Genomic DNA, 18831 nt, shown 5'->3' with positions numbered 1-18831 from the left:
TGGTGGTGGGTGGCCTTGGACCTTTGGTAGGTCAGTGGTGTATGTGAAAAGAGAAGGAGAACCAAGTGGGCTTAGCTGTATAGCATCATAGCGATTGGTCACTGCAGAGGAGGAGACCTTAGCTTGCAAGCCATGTTTTGTTTTTATCAGAAGTATAGCACTGAATCATTGAGGCCATTAATAATTTGGTTGAAATGCGTTCTTATTCAAGCTCCTAGCTTCCTTGTGCAAGTGGGACAATTAAGGATATGAGAGTATATATGCTATATAGTCTTTAGCCATGAGTAATTAGCTGTAATTGAATAGCTAGTTCAGATTCTTCAGAAAGCGGACCAAAGAAATTTCAGGGTGTAAATGCATTCATGCCATTGTTGGTGGGAAAGTGTGCTCATTGAAGATCGTTCTTGTTCAATTAGGCTGAACCTGAACTGACTGTGGAATGATGCTCATTTACGTGGAGGAATATTGAGAGAGCAGCCTCCAAAAGAAAGCTTTCCTTTCTGCAGCCTTAACTTTACACTAAACAAACCAACATATTAAGAAGTGACGATCTAGACTCAGAGGTTTCAAACAAAAAATGATAACTATTGTAATTAACTCAAAAACTTAAACTATTAGAAAATAGTTTACGATATGCCATCCAATCTGTTTTTGAAATCTTTTATGTTTTTAAGTATATGGATGGATTCTAAAACCTCCAAGTTCATGACAATAACCCAAAAAAAGTGTCGGTGACACAGTGGTCCGTGAATTATTTTGGTGATCACATCACATGCATGTGGGGTGGGGACTGATTTTACTGTTTGGACTTTATAGCTTTACATGAGCAGGATATTTCATGCACGGATGCACCTCAGACAGGTAGTGGTATTCGTACCTAGCTATTTAAAATAAGAGTTAAATACAAAAATAGTCTATGAATTTTATATTGATTCTCAATTTGATCTATTAACTATAAAAAATATCAATTTGGTCCACAAATTTTTCAAGTTGTACCAAAGTAGTACAAACGTTAACTTCCATCCGAAAATTAACGGACTTGGTCACATAAAAAGGAATGGGCTTGGTGAGGGGAGTGTGTCGGGGATGGGTTGGGTTTGGGGAGAGAGGCGGGGGGCTGGTGTTGGGTAGGGTAGAAGATAGAGGGATGTGAGATCTATTGTACGTGCAAGCTAGGAGAGAGAAATGAGAGGGAAGAGAGAGTCATGGGCAAGGAGGAAAATGAAGGAAAGAAAAGAAAAGAAAAGAAAATGAAGGAAAAAAAAAAAAGGCTTTAGGGTTGATTGAGGTTTGGAGTCTTTGGACAATTGGAAAGAAAAAAAAAGGTTTGGAGTTTGGTTTGGCTCTTTTGGGGTTTCATTTAATTGTTTTTAAATCTTAAACCATAATACATTTTTATATATAAAATAATTAAAAATATTCTAAAAGGCGTAAACCCTAATATCTTATACCATATCTTAAAAAATATATGGAGTATATAGGGTTTAGTGCATAGATTATAGAATATAAAGAGTATTAGGGTATATAGAGTATATAGGGTTAGTGTATAGATTATAGAGTATAAATAATATACTAATTTTATTTAATAGTATTTGCCTCGAGCGTGTATTATATTCATTTTATATCACATGAAAACTATTGTATAATTTGGTTTGTTCAATATTTTTTTTATTAATGTTGTAGATAATATGTTAAATAAACATATGATCAAGTTTTATTCAAAATTTTCGTATTTTAATAATAATTTTCATCGTTTTTGTCTAATTTTGTTGAAATCAAAATTTTAATCGAAATTTTTACGAAAACTTTTGTCAAAATTTCCATCGATTATGTATTTGAAACTGAAATTTTACTCATTAGTTGCATCTTATTTAAAACTCTGTAATATTCAAGAACTTGATACCACACAACTTTTACCTTTTTCTTTATCTTGAGTAAACAAAGGAGTGGTACCTGGCTATCCGTATCTTGAAAGAATAAAGAGATGTGGCATCACCTCTTTCTCTCATTCTCTCTTTCTATCTCTATGGGATGCCACATCCCAATAACGGGATAGGCAAGTTATTCCCAAGAATAAACCATTGTTTGTACTCCTATAAAGGTATGCTATATTTATCTTTTGGACCAGTAAAGTTTATTATGAAGGCACCTAGATCTAGAGGGTGGAAGATAAAGTACGAGTACAACATTAAAGCAATGGGACCAATGTTGTGCACCCTATAAAGTCTATAATAGCTAGCCTATCCCACAAAGTGTAAAGAACACAGTGGTGAGCAGTATATTATTAGTCTGCATGCATATGATTTTTCAACAAGAACACATGGGTACGTACTTCTTTGGAATTGATAAAGACTGGTTAGAAAAATCTACAAAATTTGTTATAAAGCAATGAACACTAGTCAAAATTTATTAACAACCCAAAAACAACAATAGTAAGATACCCCAGAAACAGGAACAAGCCGAAGCTGCAGGCTTTAAATTAGGGCCCAGGAACCAACAAGGCTAAAAGCACCAAAGAAAGCAATGAAAAGCCCAAACGGCAAAAACCAAAAGCCCAAGATGAACCAAACACAAGCTGGCCCAGAGATCAGAGGCCCTACTGCAGCAAGGCCGGACCCAAGAACCACCATAACAACCAACATAACACACCATTGGATTTGGGGAGATTCCATTCATTCTTAGCTGGACACGAATCAAATACTGGATCCCAATTCCCATTTTATTCACACCTTAAAGCTAAGTATAAACATATAAAGAAAAAACAAATAGAGGATTCGGATCCAATATTTTAACACTTACACATTGTAGATAGAGGCTATAATATATATATATATATATGTGTGTGTGTTCCTCAGTGTTCATGTTTTATGCTTTTCTTTTTCGTGTTAAATTATATTTGCTATCAACAAGGTGTCTTCTACGGAAGGTGCTCAATTGTTCATATATATTTTATGTTTATCACACATTACGTGATTACCACAAAATCATTTTAAATTTTGATACGTGGATCAATCTTTTTTTGGTGGACTACGCGCATCAATGTCAATCTTTCGTTCGCGTGACAGTGGCAAGTTTAATAAAAAATTAAATTCATATGATTTTATTTTTATTTTTATTTAGTTTGTAAAAAGAGTATATTAATTAGATAATTTTAATTGATGAAATTAACCCTACTAGTCTTTTTTTTTTTTTTTGAGAGAAGGAGGCTGTAATTTTTATTCAAGTTGCATCAGTATGCAGAATTACAGCAAGCCAATTTGGCCAATTATTAAGACTAATGAGAGAACCGACATGAGAGACAGCATACTTGGCGAGGAGATGAGCTGCATTGTTGCTGGTTCGTCGACAGTGGTAGCAAGTTGTCGACGCGAAGCCCAGCAAGAGAAGCTTTACATCCTCAACAAGGACCCCATCAGTTGCCAGGCAGCTAGAAGGTTCATTGATGCAATTCACTGCATCGAGTGCGTCCATTTCCAAAACAATATGGTGAAGGCCAAGATCTGAAGCAAGTTGCAGCCCCATGATAGCTGCCATAAGTTCAGCTTCTCGTGGCGAATGGGTGCCAGGGACATGCTTGGACGCAGCGAGAAGGGCCTCCCCACAACTATCCCGAATCACCACCCCCAGACCACACGCCCGAGTTCGTTTAGATACACCTGCATCCATATTGATCTTAAAAACACCCTCCGCAGGCTTCTGTCATTTTTCCACAGGCCTGTTCATCATGGGGCTCGGTTGGAGGCGAAGCCAAGCCTCTTTGTAATCAGTAGCAAAAGTAAGCATGCGGGTATACTAACGCAGGCCATCTCCAAGCACGCCAGTATGCACAAAATCATTCCGCATATTCCAGATGCCCCAACATATAAACGCAAATTCCTCCTGCTCGGCTTTGGAGAGAACAAGTAGAATTGAGTGGAAGAATTCAATGAAGGTTCCCCCCATGTACTGTCGCACCATCTCACCAAGAACAGAGCAGTGCCAAACATTTTTTGCGGCACTGCATCCCCAAACAGCATGAAGAACCGTCTCTGGTTTTTTCCAACACCGAGGACAGACCGGCCGAGGGATGACCTTGCGATTGAAGAGATTGACATTACATGGAAGGATTTCTTGGCAGCAGCGCCAGAGGAAAAGTTTGATCATGCCCGGGATTCTTAAATTCCATAATGTGCGCCAGAGTTGCTGATTGGGGCGACGAGAGGAGCAGCTGGGAAGGGTCGAGTTGGTCGCCGAAGTCATGGCGAGCCAGTACCCACTCTTAATGCTGTAAAGCCCATTTTTAGTATAGTGCCAGATTTGTCGATCAGGGTGGTGCAGACTACCAAGGGGAATACTAGCAATTATGTCAGCTTCCTCCATCGAAAAATAATTATAAAGCAACTCACGATTCCAGGCACCTGACGGAGTGATGAGGTCGATGACCACACAATCAGTGGGAAGGAGCCGTGGAGATTGCACCGAAAGAGTAACAGGGGTTGGAAGCCATTTGTCATGATATACCTTGATGTTGCGCCCATTACCAACACGCCACCTGATGCCATCCTTTAATAGACCACGAGCCCATATGAGAGACCTCCAAATAAGTGAGGGGCGCTGGCCAATGGTGGCGTCCATAAAAGAACCATGAGGGAAATATCTGCTTCGCAAAACTCGACTGGCAAGAGAATCAGGGGAGTACACGAGACGCCAGCCCTGCTTAGCAATAAGGGCTTTGTTAAAATACTCAAAATTTCGGAAGCCCAAACCCCCATCCAATTTGGAGGTGCACATTTTCTCCCATCGTAGCCAATGTATACCCTTCCCCTTTACACCACTACTCCACCAAAACCGAAATAACATCGCACGGATCTCCTTACAGACACCCTTGGGCATGCGAAAAACACTCATATAATAGGTAGGAATAGCCTGAACCACAGCCTTCAGTAAGACTTCCTTCCCCGCCTTAGAGAGAAACTTTTCTTTCCAGCCACTTAATTTCCTCCAGATACGCTCCTTTACTGATTGGAAAATGATCTTTCGCTATCTTCCCGCCACACTGGGGAGGCCAAGATATTTTTCATGACATTCCACTTTCGGCACCCCCAGAACCTGAGAGATAATAGTGGAAATTAAATGGTCAGTATTTTTGCTGAAACACACCGCTGATTTAGAAAAATTCACCAATTGGCCAGACACTTCGGCATAGATATTGAGCATGGATTTTATCGCCCAGGCACTGCCTGGTGTGGCCTCAAGAAAGAGTAAGCTATCATCTGCATAGAATAAATGTGTCAATTCAGGGGCATTGGGGGCAACTTTCACTCCTTTAATCATACCCTGGCGTTCTGCATTATTAAGCAGGGTGGTGAAGCCTTCAGCGCACAAGAGGAAAAGATATGGAGATAAAGGGTATCCTTGCCGTAGCCCCCTTTGAGGTAGAATGTTCCCCAGCGGGGCACCTCGCCAGAGGACTGAGAAACTCACCGTCGTCAAGCAATCCATAGTCAGAGAGATCCATTTCTCATGAAAACCAAGTTTTCCCATTAGCGCCCGTAAGAATTCCCATTCCACACGATCATACGCCTTAGCCATATCCAGCTTTAGGGCCATTTTCGGGGTGCCAGCCGCAGGCAAGGTCTTAATTGCATGGGTCGTCTCAAAAGCCACAAGAACATTATCAAGAATCAAGCGCCCCGGGACAAAAGCACTTTGGTTCTCCGAAATGAGTTGGGGGAGGATCTGCTTCAGTCTGTTGGCAAGAGTCTTGGCAACCAACTTATAAAGAACGGTGCATAGGCTGATAGGTCGAAAATCACCCACATTTTGAGTAAGAGCCACCTTCGGGATAAGGGCCAAGAGAGTGTGGTTGACACTGCGGACACTCTCGTGCCCATTTAGAATTTTGAGGCAGAAAGCCGCAACCTCATCACCTACAATAGACCAATATTTTTGATAAAAAATCGCAGGCATCCCGTCAAAACCCGGGGCTTTGGTGGGGAACATCTGTTTCAACTCCCGCAAACTAAGGCCCCGTTTGAGATTGTTGTGAATGACCCAAAAGCTGCTGTGGATCACAATTCTCAATCACCCACAACAGTTTTGGTATTTGGTAAAAAAATGAAAAAGTGTTTTGTCCCACAATTCTCAACTCCCCACAGCAAAAATAGAAAGCAAGTTTGTAGGTGTTTTTGAAAGCTGCAGTGAATCACAGCAACAATGAAAATTTTATTTTACCCATAATAGCCTCATTTTACATTACAATTTACCAAACACCTTCATACTGCTTTTTGTACTCACAACACTTTTGAAAATATAGTTTACGAAACACTCAACTGCTTTACTTGACAATTGACTTTACTTCAGAGCTACTTTACTTCACAGCTGTTTTTTTTCATAGCAATCCCAAACTAAGCCTAAGATTATGGATAGTTACTCCAGATTATACATGATATAGTACAAGACAAAACTTATACATATATAATTAATAATATCGGTACGTACGTGATAGAATAATAATCAATACAATATACGTACAGTGGATTATTTGATTAATTTGATCTCTTGATGTAGAGCACTAGACTCTAGTGCACTTCACGAGCAAGAAATAGAAAGATATATGGGTACAACTGTCAAACCACAATGTCAGAATATTGACAAGATTATCTTTTAGTTCATCTGTTTGGAATTTAGCGCTAATACCTGGAACCCATTTCAAATTTGCCTCAAGTTTTCTTCTTTGTTTCCATCCTCATCCTCAACAATACTATGAAACCATGTTGTAGACTTGTGGGTTTCTGGATTCTGAAAACATTAGGACACTGCACCGTTTATTTAAAAATAATAAATTCATTCATCTTCCATGTGGGTTCTAATTTTTTCCTTTATTACCAAAAAAAAAAAAAAAAAAAACCTTTAGCCAATTGGGTCCGTTTGAAAAGCTTTGTTGATGACTTTTCAAAGTAGTATTTGTCATCCCAAATGGGCTTTTTCTGTGTCTCACAAAACCCACATCAGGGACTCAGAAACCAAAACCAGAAAGCTAGCAACAGTTAGCTGCTTTGAAGATTAATTTGAAGCCAAATATACTCAATATTTGAGTGCCCTTTTAGATCCATGAGAGAAAACATGGAGGTCTCTGCAGATAGTCAGCAGATTATACTTGTAATAGTGCTCAAGTTAATTACGATGTGGGCAATATTTCATCAAGTGTCAGTTGGTTTTGGGTTGAGTTTGGGGTGGAAATACTGTTGCACGGGTTGCACCATTTAAGCTGACATATTTGAGTTTTGTACTTATCGAAGTTATGGAAATACAAAAACAAAAACAAAAACAAAAAAAACGCATTGGGTTTTGGTGTGGAGAAAAGAACACATGCAAACACAGTTGGTGGTGGCCAAATTGAAACATCACGGTCCATGTATTTATTATCAGAGTCAGGAAAAGAGGAATCCATGGCGTAACTGCTGATGTTGACTCCACTTTTATTGTGGTAAATGATTCAGATTTTTGCTGAGAAGAGTCAGACCCAGCCATTAAAGGCATTTAGTGTTGCATATGCACCGGCCTTGCCAGCTTCAGAAATTGATGACACACTCACACACACACACTCAGGATATATATGCATCAAATGCAATTATGCAATGCATGAGAGAGAGAGAGAGAGAGAGAGAGAGAGAGAGAGAGAGAGAGAGAGAGAGAGAGCCTGATCTGATGAACAGCATTTACCCAGCTTCCAATCACTTTTTCCCATTTCCTCTGTTTCTTTGTTAGCAATTTTCTGTGCCCTGATGCAATCCTGCAAGTAACAGTAACTAGAGGAAACACACATACACGAAATCATGCCAGCCCCTCAGACTCTCTCTCTCTCATCCAGCACACATTTTGAGACAAATTATGAGTTACAGTAGCTAGTGCCATGAAATCTCAAGCAAATTAAACACAACAAAATTAATACATATATATGATATATGTATAAAAGTACAATTCACTATGTGAGAGAACGTTTGAATGCTCAAACATTGGCTGTTCAAACGCTATCTCACGTACACAACTGATTTGTTTTAGTGTTGGCATGCTCTCAACGATGTCCGTTTTAGAAGATTTGCCACTATGTAAAGTACAAATTGCCTTGATGGATCCAATTTACACATTTTGAACATACCCATTACACAATTATCTCATGATCTATATTATAATTTTATGTGTGAAGTCACGATCAAAATCTAATTTCCATTCATGACAACTTTTACAGGATATATTGAAGTACAATTTAGAGAAGAGATGACTTGAAGGTACTCCAGGCATATCAGTCTGACTCTGAGACAAGTCCAATCTAGCTATCACATCTTTTTTCCTTTTACTTGTTTCACATAGAAATTTACCCCATGTAGCACAACCACAATCACCTTGTGTTGAAGAAAGCTCATGGTTTGGGAAGTTTATTATTTCAAAGCTAAGCTAGCTCCTCATCAGCTCATCGATCCTGCAAGTGGCCTGGGGTTGCTTCTGGAATACAACTTGGTCATACATGCATCTATCTGTCAGCCTTTGAAAGATTATTCTTTCCAATATATACATGATAATCTATTAAGTGATGGCATCACAGTGAAGAAGCATAATCATTAATCAAGTTTGGATCACATCTTTCAAAGATATTACATAACATCGAAGAAAGCTGAATGTATATTATGAACAGTTGAACACAATCTAACAGCATGATAATGAAGAAATCTCATCTGCATAAAAGGCAACCCAAATCGGCAAAAATCCTAGCTAATTAACCCAAACCATTATTAATTGATTTACTCCTTAATTATCATAGATCCAGAAGTAAATAACACAAATAATTAACCATGTTAATGGAAGCTGATAAAGGAGAGAAACAAAACAAGAATGGTGGAGATCAGACAGCTCTAAGAATCCACCCAACCCACTATCACTATTCACTACCAACAAAACAAGAAAATTGGGAGGGTAAAGAAAAAGATCGATCAAGCACATGATATTATTTTCCACCAAGTAAATCTATAAAAGGAGGATTATATATTCATGTAAAGAAACTAAAAGGAAAATTGAAGGAGGTTATAATTTAAGAGAGACAGTATAAGCTAGCTACTGTGGAAAGTAGAAACCCTATGAGATATGCAGCACAGCAGCAGCTATATAAGCACAAGTGAAAATAGGGTTTTAGGGGTTGCAAGTAAAAGGAGCCAATTATAAGTGGGTGGGATTAGCAGAAGTGGACAGAGAAGATTCTTCAAGGCATGATGAAAAGAGATAAGCCCAATGATATGAACCCCTGAGAGAAAGACTTAAAGGGACTACTGACAAATAAAACCCAACCCCCCCTTGCACCTGCATACACACTCATGATGATGATGATGATATCCAAGAAATATTTAGACATAAAAATAAAAAAGAAGTAATGATAATCTTTCCCACTTCCGTCAGAGCTAGGTAGATAAAAAGGCAGAGAAGAAAAGAAGAGTCAAAACCCATCATCATTACACCAATCTGCTTCTGTTCTGCCCAACGACCAGACCACAATTTCTTTACCAACAAAAAGAAACCGTCAAAAAAAAGTACAGAAATATAAAAGGGTATGAAAAAGAAAAAATCATGAAAAGGACTTACCTTTGGATGATGAAGGCAAAAATGTTACACGGGTTGGGTTGTGAAGATCTGTGTGATTTGGAAGCAAAATAATTGGGGGGAATGAAGCCTGGTCCGACGTCCCTAAATGTTGTACCAATTAATCAGTGATCATCCATCTGTCTCAACTCTCAATTTGGTCTTTGTATTAAAGATTTATTTATCATAATTTGGTCAATTGAGATGGAGAGACATAGATGGAGATCATAGATCTAGTACTTTGATTAGAGGCCTCGAGCCAGACAACATTCCCCTCAAAAAGAGATCCATGGCTTCCTCCTTGATCCTCCATTTCACAAACCCAAGTTGACCCAACAACCTCAAACCTCATGGGAGTGAGAGGCTACCATAGCTAGCTAGCTAGAGAGCAAGAGAGAGAAAGAGAGAGCTTGTGTGTGTGTGTGATTATGGTGAATGAATGAGAGAAATGAAATGAGTGTAGGAGAGATGAGAAGGAAGAGATAGAGATAAAAGGAGAGATGGGGGAGAGGTGAAAAAGGACAAGGTAATTAAAGTGGCAAGGACCCCCCAACCTGACCCTACCAACTCATGGGTTGCCTTACAGAAATGACCACGACCCCTCTCCTCTATTCTCTCAATCTCTCTCACTCACTCACTCACTTGTCCCATCGTCTCTACCATGCAAATATATATACACACACAGCTTCACAGCTCTCACACACACACACACATTCACACACTTTACACACGTTAATATCAAATCCCATGTCCACCATGGCCATCTCATCATGACCTAATCATATCATCACCTACACTAATTGGAATAATTGGAACCACCTCTACCAAATGTACACATCTTAATTTGAACAAAAACCCATATCAAAACACAATTAGGCTCCCTATAATACCTATTTGTTGATGATGATGACGACTTAATAAACCCTAAAAAATGAAACCCCATTTTGGGCCGTACGATAGGGGATGGGATATATACACGAATATACACGATGGTGATGACGACCATGATAACGATGAGACATGAATCAAGTAACCCAAGGGCCGAGGATGAGTCAGTGGTTTAGTTGAGCTAATCCAGCCACCCCTTATATAGAAATTTTGGATTGTGGGTTTGGTTGTCTTGTACATTATTTTCTATATTTTATTATTTATTGTTTATTTGTTAGTGTGAAATTTGGTAAACTATAAATAATATTCACGAAAAGGGGAATCCCTCGTTCAGTGGGTTTTCACTTCTTTTTATTACTACGGTCGCGGGGGGTTCAAGATGACGACACAGACTGACTGACAAATAAAAAGTTGGGGCAGGAAGAGAGGAGGACTCAGCACCATACAGCATTACAGCTAGCTAGCCAGCTCTTTCTTTCATTTTTCAGGTGCTCGCTGCTCCACTTTTCATACTATGCTCCTCCCTTTCTCATTCCACCTTTCAAGTAATTCTATACATATCATCTATGTATGTATAGAGATTTAAACATATGAGGTGCAATCTTTTGTAGGTTAATGTGTTTTTGCTGGCAAGTCTTTCAATTAGAACCACATATTTTGTCAACGATTAATTTACGCGTGGCAAATGTTAATGAAAATGAGATTCAAACTCATTAATTAAGTAACTTCTACGCACACCAGCATAAGGCAAGCAAGAGCAAGGCCTGTGTGCAGGGCCTCATATTAAGGGAGGCCTCGTATTAAAAGTATTTGACACACTATTAAAAACAAAAAACTTCTTTAAATATTTATATTTATATTTAGTCAATTAGGCCTCAAAATTCAGAAATAGGCTTTCTATTTTCTCCTTTAATGATTATTTGTTAGTGAGACTTTTGATTTTTTTTTTAATTCTCTTAGGCATGAGATAAAGCATGAATAGCTGAATTAATTACTTCTTGAATGATCAGACAAAAAAAATTTCTTCATGAATTGTTTTCGGAGACATCTCACATCTGTTTCATTTGTGTATTATGATCTGCTCTTTTTTCATTTTCTCTTATTCTCTATAATATTTCTCGTCTAAAACTAAAAGAAGCAGGCCTACGGGCTGATTTTTTGCTGGAAGGGCTAGTTCATCTATGCCGCAAGTGGAAACTAGTAAAGCTATTTCTTCAAAGTTTAAAATCAAGTTTTATTGTTCTTGAATATTGTATCTCATACTTTAGCTTTTGCTTGTTATTAGTAATATTAATTATATATGTCTATTAGGAAATTTGAATATGGACATGAAAAGAACAATGTTTGGGTCCTCATATTTGAGGACCAACCTTGTCCTCATGATCAATTAAATGAACTCTACCATGAGAGAAAAAAGATAGTTAGGATAGTAGATCCCATCATGAGCTTATTTAATTGGCCATAAAGACAAGATTAGTTCTCAAACATGAGGATCCAAGCATTGCTCATATGAAAAACTTAAGCAAAAAAGGCCTCCTAACTTAAGATTTAAAAAAAAAAAAAAACATTTTTAAATAATATATTTAGAAAGCCTCTGTGTAATTTTGCCTTAGGTCTCACTTTTCATTGAGCCACCACTGACGCACATGTGATGACTTGCACTAACATTTCTCTTAAACACTAGAAAAGATTATCCGATTCTAATAATGCAATTATATTTTTCTTTTTTTGAATGGATTTAAAATAAGCTATGAGTTTTAATTCAAATGGGGTTGGATGAATGAGATGAGAACAAAGATAGTTATGTTGGATTCATTATGTAATTTGATTCAAAATGAAGATAAATCAATGGCACCAGCAACAATATTCCTTTTCATACCATCATTGATATTGATATTTATCTTCTTATGAATCTATGATCGGCCAAAGTTGTTAATGAAAATTATAGAAGGAAGTCATCACGAGTTGTCAAATCCATGCCAACCACAAATTGACGTTAATTTATGGGGTACTAGTATTTGACAAAAACTAACACGTACTATAGCCTTATTAAAGTTATAAAAGTCCTTGTAACAAAAACAAAAAAGTTTCACAAGTACTAATAGCATTGAAGCTTTGTCAAAGAAGCCACAGCAGCCACATAATATAATTATGCTACTGCAGCATTGAAATTAAATTCAAATTGGGTAACATATATATATATATATGGTTTAATTGTTTGATAAAGATATATAAAAAAGTTTGAGCAAAATGAAGTATTTTTAGTTTTCAAAATGTTTGCAAGTAATAAAACCATGTTGTTTGTGATATAGAAATCAAAGAAAACCAAGCAAAGTAATGCCACGTTCTTTGTGTTAGAATTAATTAACCATTCAGAGGAAATAAATGGAAAAAGAAATTAACAGGAAGCAAGCATGCCAACATTTTGGTTGGATTCAGATCCACATTAAGGTGTCCATTGACCTGCAGTCACCTCTTTGACCCTATTCTAATAAAAAAATATAAAAGAATTGTGAGATTTGCATTAATTTCTCTTTTCCCGAGCTCCCTAATTTCATGGTGATTGACCTAAAAGCATCTTTAGAGAGACACCAAACTTTACCTAGATTTTTGTTCTTTCCCAATTTCCCACCACACATATTAACGGCATTGTCTCCCCTCCCTTTCCTTATCAAAATTAATTCTTCAAATTAGTATTTATTTCCCTTGCAAAGAATAAAAATAGTATTTATTTCCACAGCTCACAACCTGCTGTGACCAATTCTTAATCACATCCCCAATCATCAACTTGCAAAGCTTTTCTAAGAATTGTTATTATCTGGATTACACGAAATATTTTTCTATGTGACGAGAATGTGGCATTGCAGAACTAGTATGAAAATGTAGGGTCAATCACTCATGATGTTTTTGCGAATGTTAATCAATCTATGTGTTAAACTATCACAATCATAAATACGAATATCTCTCTTATTAAGAGTCCACATAAGTTAGGACGAGTTTATGGACAATTTCTAACTAAAAATGCATCCGGGTTCCTTAAAAGATATTCAAATACATTATTGATTTGAAATGACGCACACGTTTTTTACATTTGCTTAAGTTTTTTTATTTTTTTTCCAAATCAATCCTTGATAGGCGATAATTAAGATGATTTTGAAGCACTTTGTTGCAGCAGCTAGCCTCTCTGAATTCCATATTAAAATTAAGCTCAAGCATTTCCTATTGTTTAATAAATAATCTTCATGCTTAAAAAAATCAAGTCATTGTCCTCGTTCTCCTAACAAATAAAGATTAAGAAAATGAATGTGCAAGAGTAGTTGTGAAAAGTTGAAAAAGGTGACGGCCCTTTTGCACTCGCTTTTTTCCCACCCCAACCCAAAGTAAAGTAGGCCTTGATTGAGAGCAAAGAAGATTCTTTACAAACTACACAACGTAGAAAATAAAACCAAGGCTTTGGTGGGTGTTCTTTTTTATATTTCAAACTCCAAACTCAAACATACATACCACGACGCAATAAATTTCACTTTAGTTTTTATATAATGGTCTCCAATGGAACACCTGAGACTCTGAGAGAGAGAGAGAGAGAGAGTGCAGGAGCTGGAGACAGTTTACTGGCAAATGTAACAAATATTATTATTAAAGCTATGAGTACCAATATGTCAGCTTTGGACCTTTTTTTTAAGATTGATTTTTCTTTGGTTTGATGGAAAATTTTCAATATAGGACTGTCATTGATTGGGTTTTTTGGTTTCCAAAGTGAGTTGAGGCATGTAGTCTAGTTGATTAGTTTAATTAAAGGCCCAAATCTTAAATGAAAAATTAACTTAGCTTGTCCCTATGGCTTTGGGATCAATTGAACTAATGTGAATATATGTGATAGTATAATAAAGTTCATGGTGGATTCAAATATAAACAAATAAGACATTGTCACATGAGTTGGGTTGTAAAATTTTTGGACTTATTTTCGTGCCTGTAAGATTAGAAAAGCTTGTCCTATGATATACATAATCGTAACAATGCATATGAATATTATAGGGTTTTAAACCAATGGTAGTGATGAACAAACATTTGGAACAACTGTATTTCATTCGCAATACCTAACACAAAATTAAAAGAGACATTGCCAGAATAATCACTATTCAGCTTGAGAGTCAAGGGGACAACAATTCAAAACCAACTCCACCTAGAGCAAGAGTACATCATGTTAAAAGATATATAATTATGACTTATGACACCCCAGCAAGTTTCTACCTTCGAGTCATTAAAAAGAGAATCAGTCATTGCTCTCCATGCATGTATCATCCATTTTCTTTTAGGTTAAAGTCACAGCCTTGTATCCATCCATCTAATTGATTACTATTGTCGCTCCAAGACCAGAAAACGGAGAGTTACAACTCGGTAAATAAATTGTGACTTTCAACAGTTGCAAAAACTAGAGGCCAAGCAGCTATTGCAAACTGGAAAAGATGCCAAACCCTCTATTGGAAAGTTATAATCAGCAAATACATAGGGGATCAGTGAAGATGACCGCAGAAATATTGAAAGCAGTGAAAACGAAATTGATAATTTGATCATTTAAAACTTCGAAGAACTACAGATGGTTTTAACATGGTCGGGAAAACAAGACAGTTTTTATGAGTCAAGTTGAAGTTCCTTGCTAAGTGTAGGATCAAGTTTGGCATTGCTAAGAGGAGCAGCTTTCTACACTAAGATGAAGAGGAAAACTTGCATGAAATTGACATATACGCCCTACGTGTCTTTTTTTTTTTTTTTTTCTCATATCATCACGTATGCATGATATGAAAGATAGATACAAAGATATATGTACAACTCAGTGAAGTTTTTCACCTAAAATGAAACAGTCCTGAACCATGCCAACCCAAATCCAAAAACTCTGACTCCATGTGGCTTGTAAAAGATTGGCAAAACTCCAAAGCTAAGTTTCATCTACACCCAAAATATCTCCATCTAAATCTCGCTACTTGGGAAATGGATACCTATTACCTCCATACTATATAAGTTAACTATTTGAATGGTGCATCAACTCCGAGACCAACACCTTGTTCTGTGTCTAGACACCTCTTAAGTATGGTTGTTACAGAGTCTTAACTCAGTAGCTCTTTTTTCTGCTTTACTCAGTTTCTTGGCACCCTAGCTCTTAGATCTGAGGTGACCGTTGCACTTCTTTTCAATAAAATTTCGTAAATTCCATCCACAGTGGATGACCTTAGTGCACCCAAGAAAGCAAACAAAGTTCATAAAATTGAAAACGAAAGAAAGACCGGGCCAATAACATGAACTAAGTTAAAACTAGGTGAAGCCAATAACATGATTGTTAATAAAGTGTATTATATCTTAGAAAGTAAATTGACAGTTCCCAGATCATAAAAGAAGTATATACACAACTACTTTAAGGAATCTTTATCACTAAAATCATGAAAGGGTTATCAAACCCATTCTGTTCCCATAATTTTAAGCAATAATAATGTAATATTAAACCAATTATGCATAAGATTACAACCCATAAGATTACAAACATGGTAAGACATGCATAGATTCTAAGAACCTGATACACAATCACACACTTAAAGCTCGGGTTTGACCTTCACATCTCCATTTGGTAATATGCTTTGTGCTTGTGCCAGCCGTTTTGTTTCCTGTAATAGATGAGAAAAGAGCTTAAACCGTAGACGAATAATAATTAAACACACACACACAAGGAAAGGGTAATACTGATCTTTTCTAGCCAAACAGATCCAGTTTGCCAGAATAAATAGAATGAAATATTGACAATAAGTCAATAAACACAAACAAGCTGATTTCTGCTGGGTGCATAGTCAAAACATAGGTAGCACATTCATTTCCAAAAAAGTAGACCTTCAGAAAAAGGTTGTTTTGATCTGGATGAAAAACCTAAGAGAGGGAGAGAAGGGATAAAAAGGTCCACAGAAGACTTTCATCACATAATTTTGACAATAGAAAAAAAAATCATAATCAACATTCAGAAGACATCTATGAAGGAGGCCAATATGTTTTATAAAATCTTTGTACAGGATATTAATTGGTCAATGCAAGGTAACTTACAGCAGCAGAAGCAGCACGTATTTCTCTATAAGATTCAACTTCAACAGGAAACACCTGTTCAAGTTCCTCTAGAAGATGTTTGCGTAAACTCTGAACACGACACAAGTAGAAAGTTGAATCACGATGAAATTGAAACATTGAAGTGGAATCACAAAATTGGTTAAAAATATTATATTAAAAGGTCTACCTTGAAGGTGTCGGTTTTTCCTTTAGTGATTTGATTTTTCGCAATGCAGCTGTTTAGGACATCCCTTGTAAATTCATCAGGATTCTTCCCATCATCGATCAAACTAGGAAAAATTAATAAATCAACAGTAGTCAGAAATTGGTCATAAAAGAGCAATTTTCAGTTGTTATAAAAAAATTACAGAAGAAAACTCACTTAAACACTTCCATAGGAACCTGGATATTGCATTTTTCCGACAGCTTAGCCATGTTATCAAGCTCGATAACAAGAGCATTGCTGAGAGGTAAAACCTAATGTGAGAAAGTCTCAAAACAACAATCAAAATATTGGGAAAGAAAGAAGAAAGGTCTAAATAATCAAATGAAGAAGCTCAGATTGCAGAAAATTACAGGCGTTGGAGGAGGGGGAGCTGAGAGGCAGCATTGAACGAAGAGACAGTGAGGTAGAGCTGGTGAATGAGGCCTAAAGTTTTCTGGATAGAGTTAATGACCTGGTTCAAATTTTGCTTTGGATCATCCACCGATGTTGTTCCTGCTGTATCATTGGTTTGAGGGACTAAAATCCCATTTCCGCCACTCCCACCAGTCCCAGCTGTTGCATTCTGCGATGTATCCATCTGAGGCCACTCTAGAGCTCTTCAAAACATACGTGTCAATAAGAATTCAAGCCAATTAAGCGCAAAACACTAAATACATTACATTTTCATGAAATTTAGAACTTCAAAAAAAATAAACGGAACAAAAGTCCAGCTGGTGCAAATATTTCTGCATGTGAATATAATAAACCTAAGGTGACTTTAGTATAAACTTGAAAGAAACTTATCTTCATTAGTCCTCTTTTTCAGTTTCCATAAACTTAAGAATAATAGAATGCAGAACAAGAGAGACTCAACATTTATTTTCTATGGAAATAGAAAAGTGATTCTTATTTTATAACAAGTAAAACAACACCTATCTCTCAACTGCAAGAGCAATTTCAACCTGTCTGCTTAAGCCCCATATGTTTTTTTAACTCTATGTCCAAGTCACATATACCATTTAAGTTCACATGGGCAAAAGTAGACAGCCAATTGCTTTAAACAAAGTAGAAGCACTTCTTCTCTATCAACCTCACAAGACTGTGCATGTCTAAAAATTCCAAAAATCTCGAACTTAAAAGGAACAATAAGATTGATCATGCCTATAATTAGATTTACTTTCAGTTAACAATCAAACTTTGGAAATTGGGACTGAAACCTCCAAGTTCAAAGCCAAAACTCCAATTTTTCGAAGAAATGCAGGAAAAGATTCCTAACAAGATTGTTTTCTTTCAAAATTGTTTCAAACACAAAATAATTCCCCAAAGTACAATATACCCAGTACCAATTAAACTTGTCAAACACCATTTTCTTATTCTTAAGAATCGAACACATCAATCAAAACCTAATTGAAATTGAGCCCTACCTAGCCCAAAACGAACTACCCCAATTTCTCTTTATTTCAAGGAAAAGATCTTAACTTTGAATAAATGTAAAAATTTTAGGTCACCTGATATGAATTGCTTTGTTGCGGTTTGAGGCGGTGAAGCTGCTCTGCTAGCCAAAGGGAAAGAGGAGCTTCTGACTCTCTGAAGCGACGTCGCTTTTGGCTCCAAATGTTTGTTTTGGTCTCGTCAACTGTCATGTCCGTTTTGTATTTGGATAGATTGGACTGGCTTCTGGGCTTAGGTCATTTTTTCACCCTGTAATGGACTGGATGCCAGCGGTAAGGACCGAGCTCCCTTAAGCCCAACAAAGCCCAACGAAACTTTTTTTTTTTTTTTTTCTATCTGAGGGAGGGTGATTCAAAAGTTGGAACTTTGAACCTTTTTAATATTAGAGCAAATTACAATTTAGTACCTCAACTTTACATGTTATTTCAACTTAGTACCTCAACTTTGAAAACTTGCAAAAAAATACCTCAACTTTCATTTTGTGTCAATTTAGTACCCCAACTTTGAAAACTTATAAAAAGTACCTTAACTTTCATTTTGTGTCAAAATAGTACCTCCATTAGTTTTTATGTCAAAGTTACAGGGGTATTTTC

General features: G+C 36.9%; 3 protein-coding genes and 1 long non-coding RNA gene across 5 annotated transcripts; all 4 read right to left on the bottom strand.

Annotated features, from left to right (window-relative positions):
• Positions 1-3219: 3219 nt before the first annotated feature.
• On the bottom strand, positions 3220-3666 carry LOC147274354 (uncharacterized). Its single transcript, XM_086228327.1, has one exon. The coding sequence runs from the start codon at positions 3664-3666 to the stop codon at positions 3220-3222; it is 447 nt and encodes a 148-aa protein (XP_086084453.1).
• Positions 3667-3792: 126 nt separating this feature from the next.
• Positions 3793-5949, bottom strand: LOC147274353 (uncharacterized). The gene is made up of 2 exons (XM_086228326.1): positions 5140-5949; positions 3793-4692 (listed from the first exon to the last, which is right to left on the bottom strand). The coding sequence occupies exons 1-2, from the start codon at positions 5947-5949 to the stop codon at positions 3793-3795; spliced, it is 1710 nt and encodes a 569-aa protein (XP_086084452.1).
• Positions 5950-8188: 2239 nt separating this feature from the next.
• LOC147274352 (uncharacterized) lies at positions 8189-10231 on the bottom strand. The gene is made up of 2 exons (XR_015119605.1): positions 9613-10231; positions 8189-9528 (listed from the first exon to the last, which is right to left on the bottom strand). It is a non-coding gene; the product is annotated as an uncharacterized LOC147274352 (long non-coding RNA).
• Positions 10232-15826: 5595 nt separating this feature from the next.
• On the bottom strand, positions 15827-18428 carry LOC147274351 (mediator of RNA polymerase II transcription subunit 10b-like). Of its 2 annotated transcripts, none has more exons than XM_086257559.1 (6): positions 18295-18428; positions 17158-17403; positions 16964-17044; positions 16769-16871; positions 16582-16671; positions 15827-16154 (listed from the first exon to the last, which is right to left on the bottom strand). In XM_086257559.1, exons 2-6 carry the CDS (start codon positions 17382-17384, stop codon positions 16083-16085), a joined length of 573 nt encoding a protein of 190 aa, XP_086113685.1. In that variant the 5' UTR covers positions 17385-17403; positions 18295-18428; the 3' UTR covers positions 15827-16082. The 2 variants fall into 2 exon arrangements, with proteins under 2 accessions (XP_086113685.1, XP_086113686.1); XM_086257560.1 differs by having other exon boundaries at positions 17158-17395; positions 18295-18405.
• Positions 18429-18831: the final 403 nt, after the last annotated feature.

This window comes from Dryas octopetala, chromosome 9, assembly GCF_963921425.1.
Source record: "Dryas octopetala chromosome 9, drDryOcto1.1, whole genome shotgun sequence".
In the NCBI taxonomy this organism is placed as follows: Eukaryota; Viridiplantae; Streptophyta; class Magnoliopsida; order Rosales; family Rosaceae; genus Dryas; species Dryas octopetala.
The sequence above is the reverse complement of the archived record's forward strand: the minus strand, read 5'-3'. Positions and strand labels throughout refer to the sequence as shown.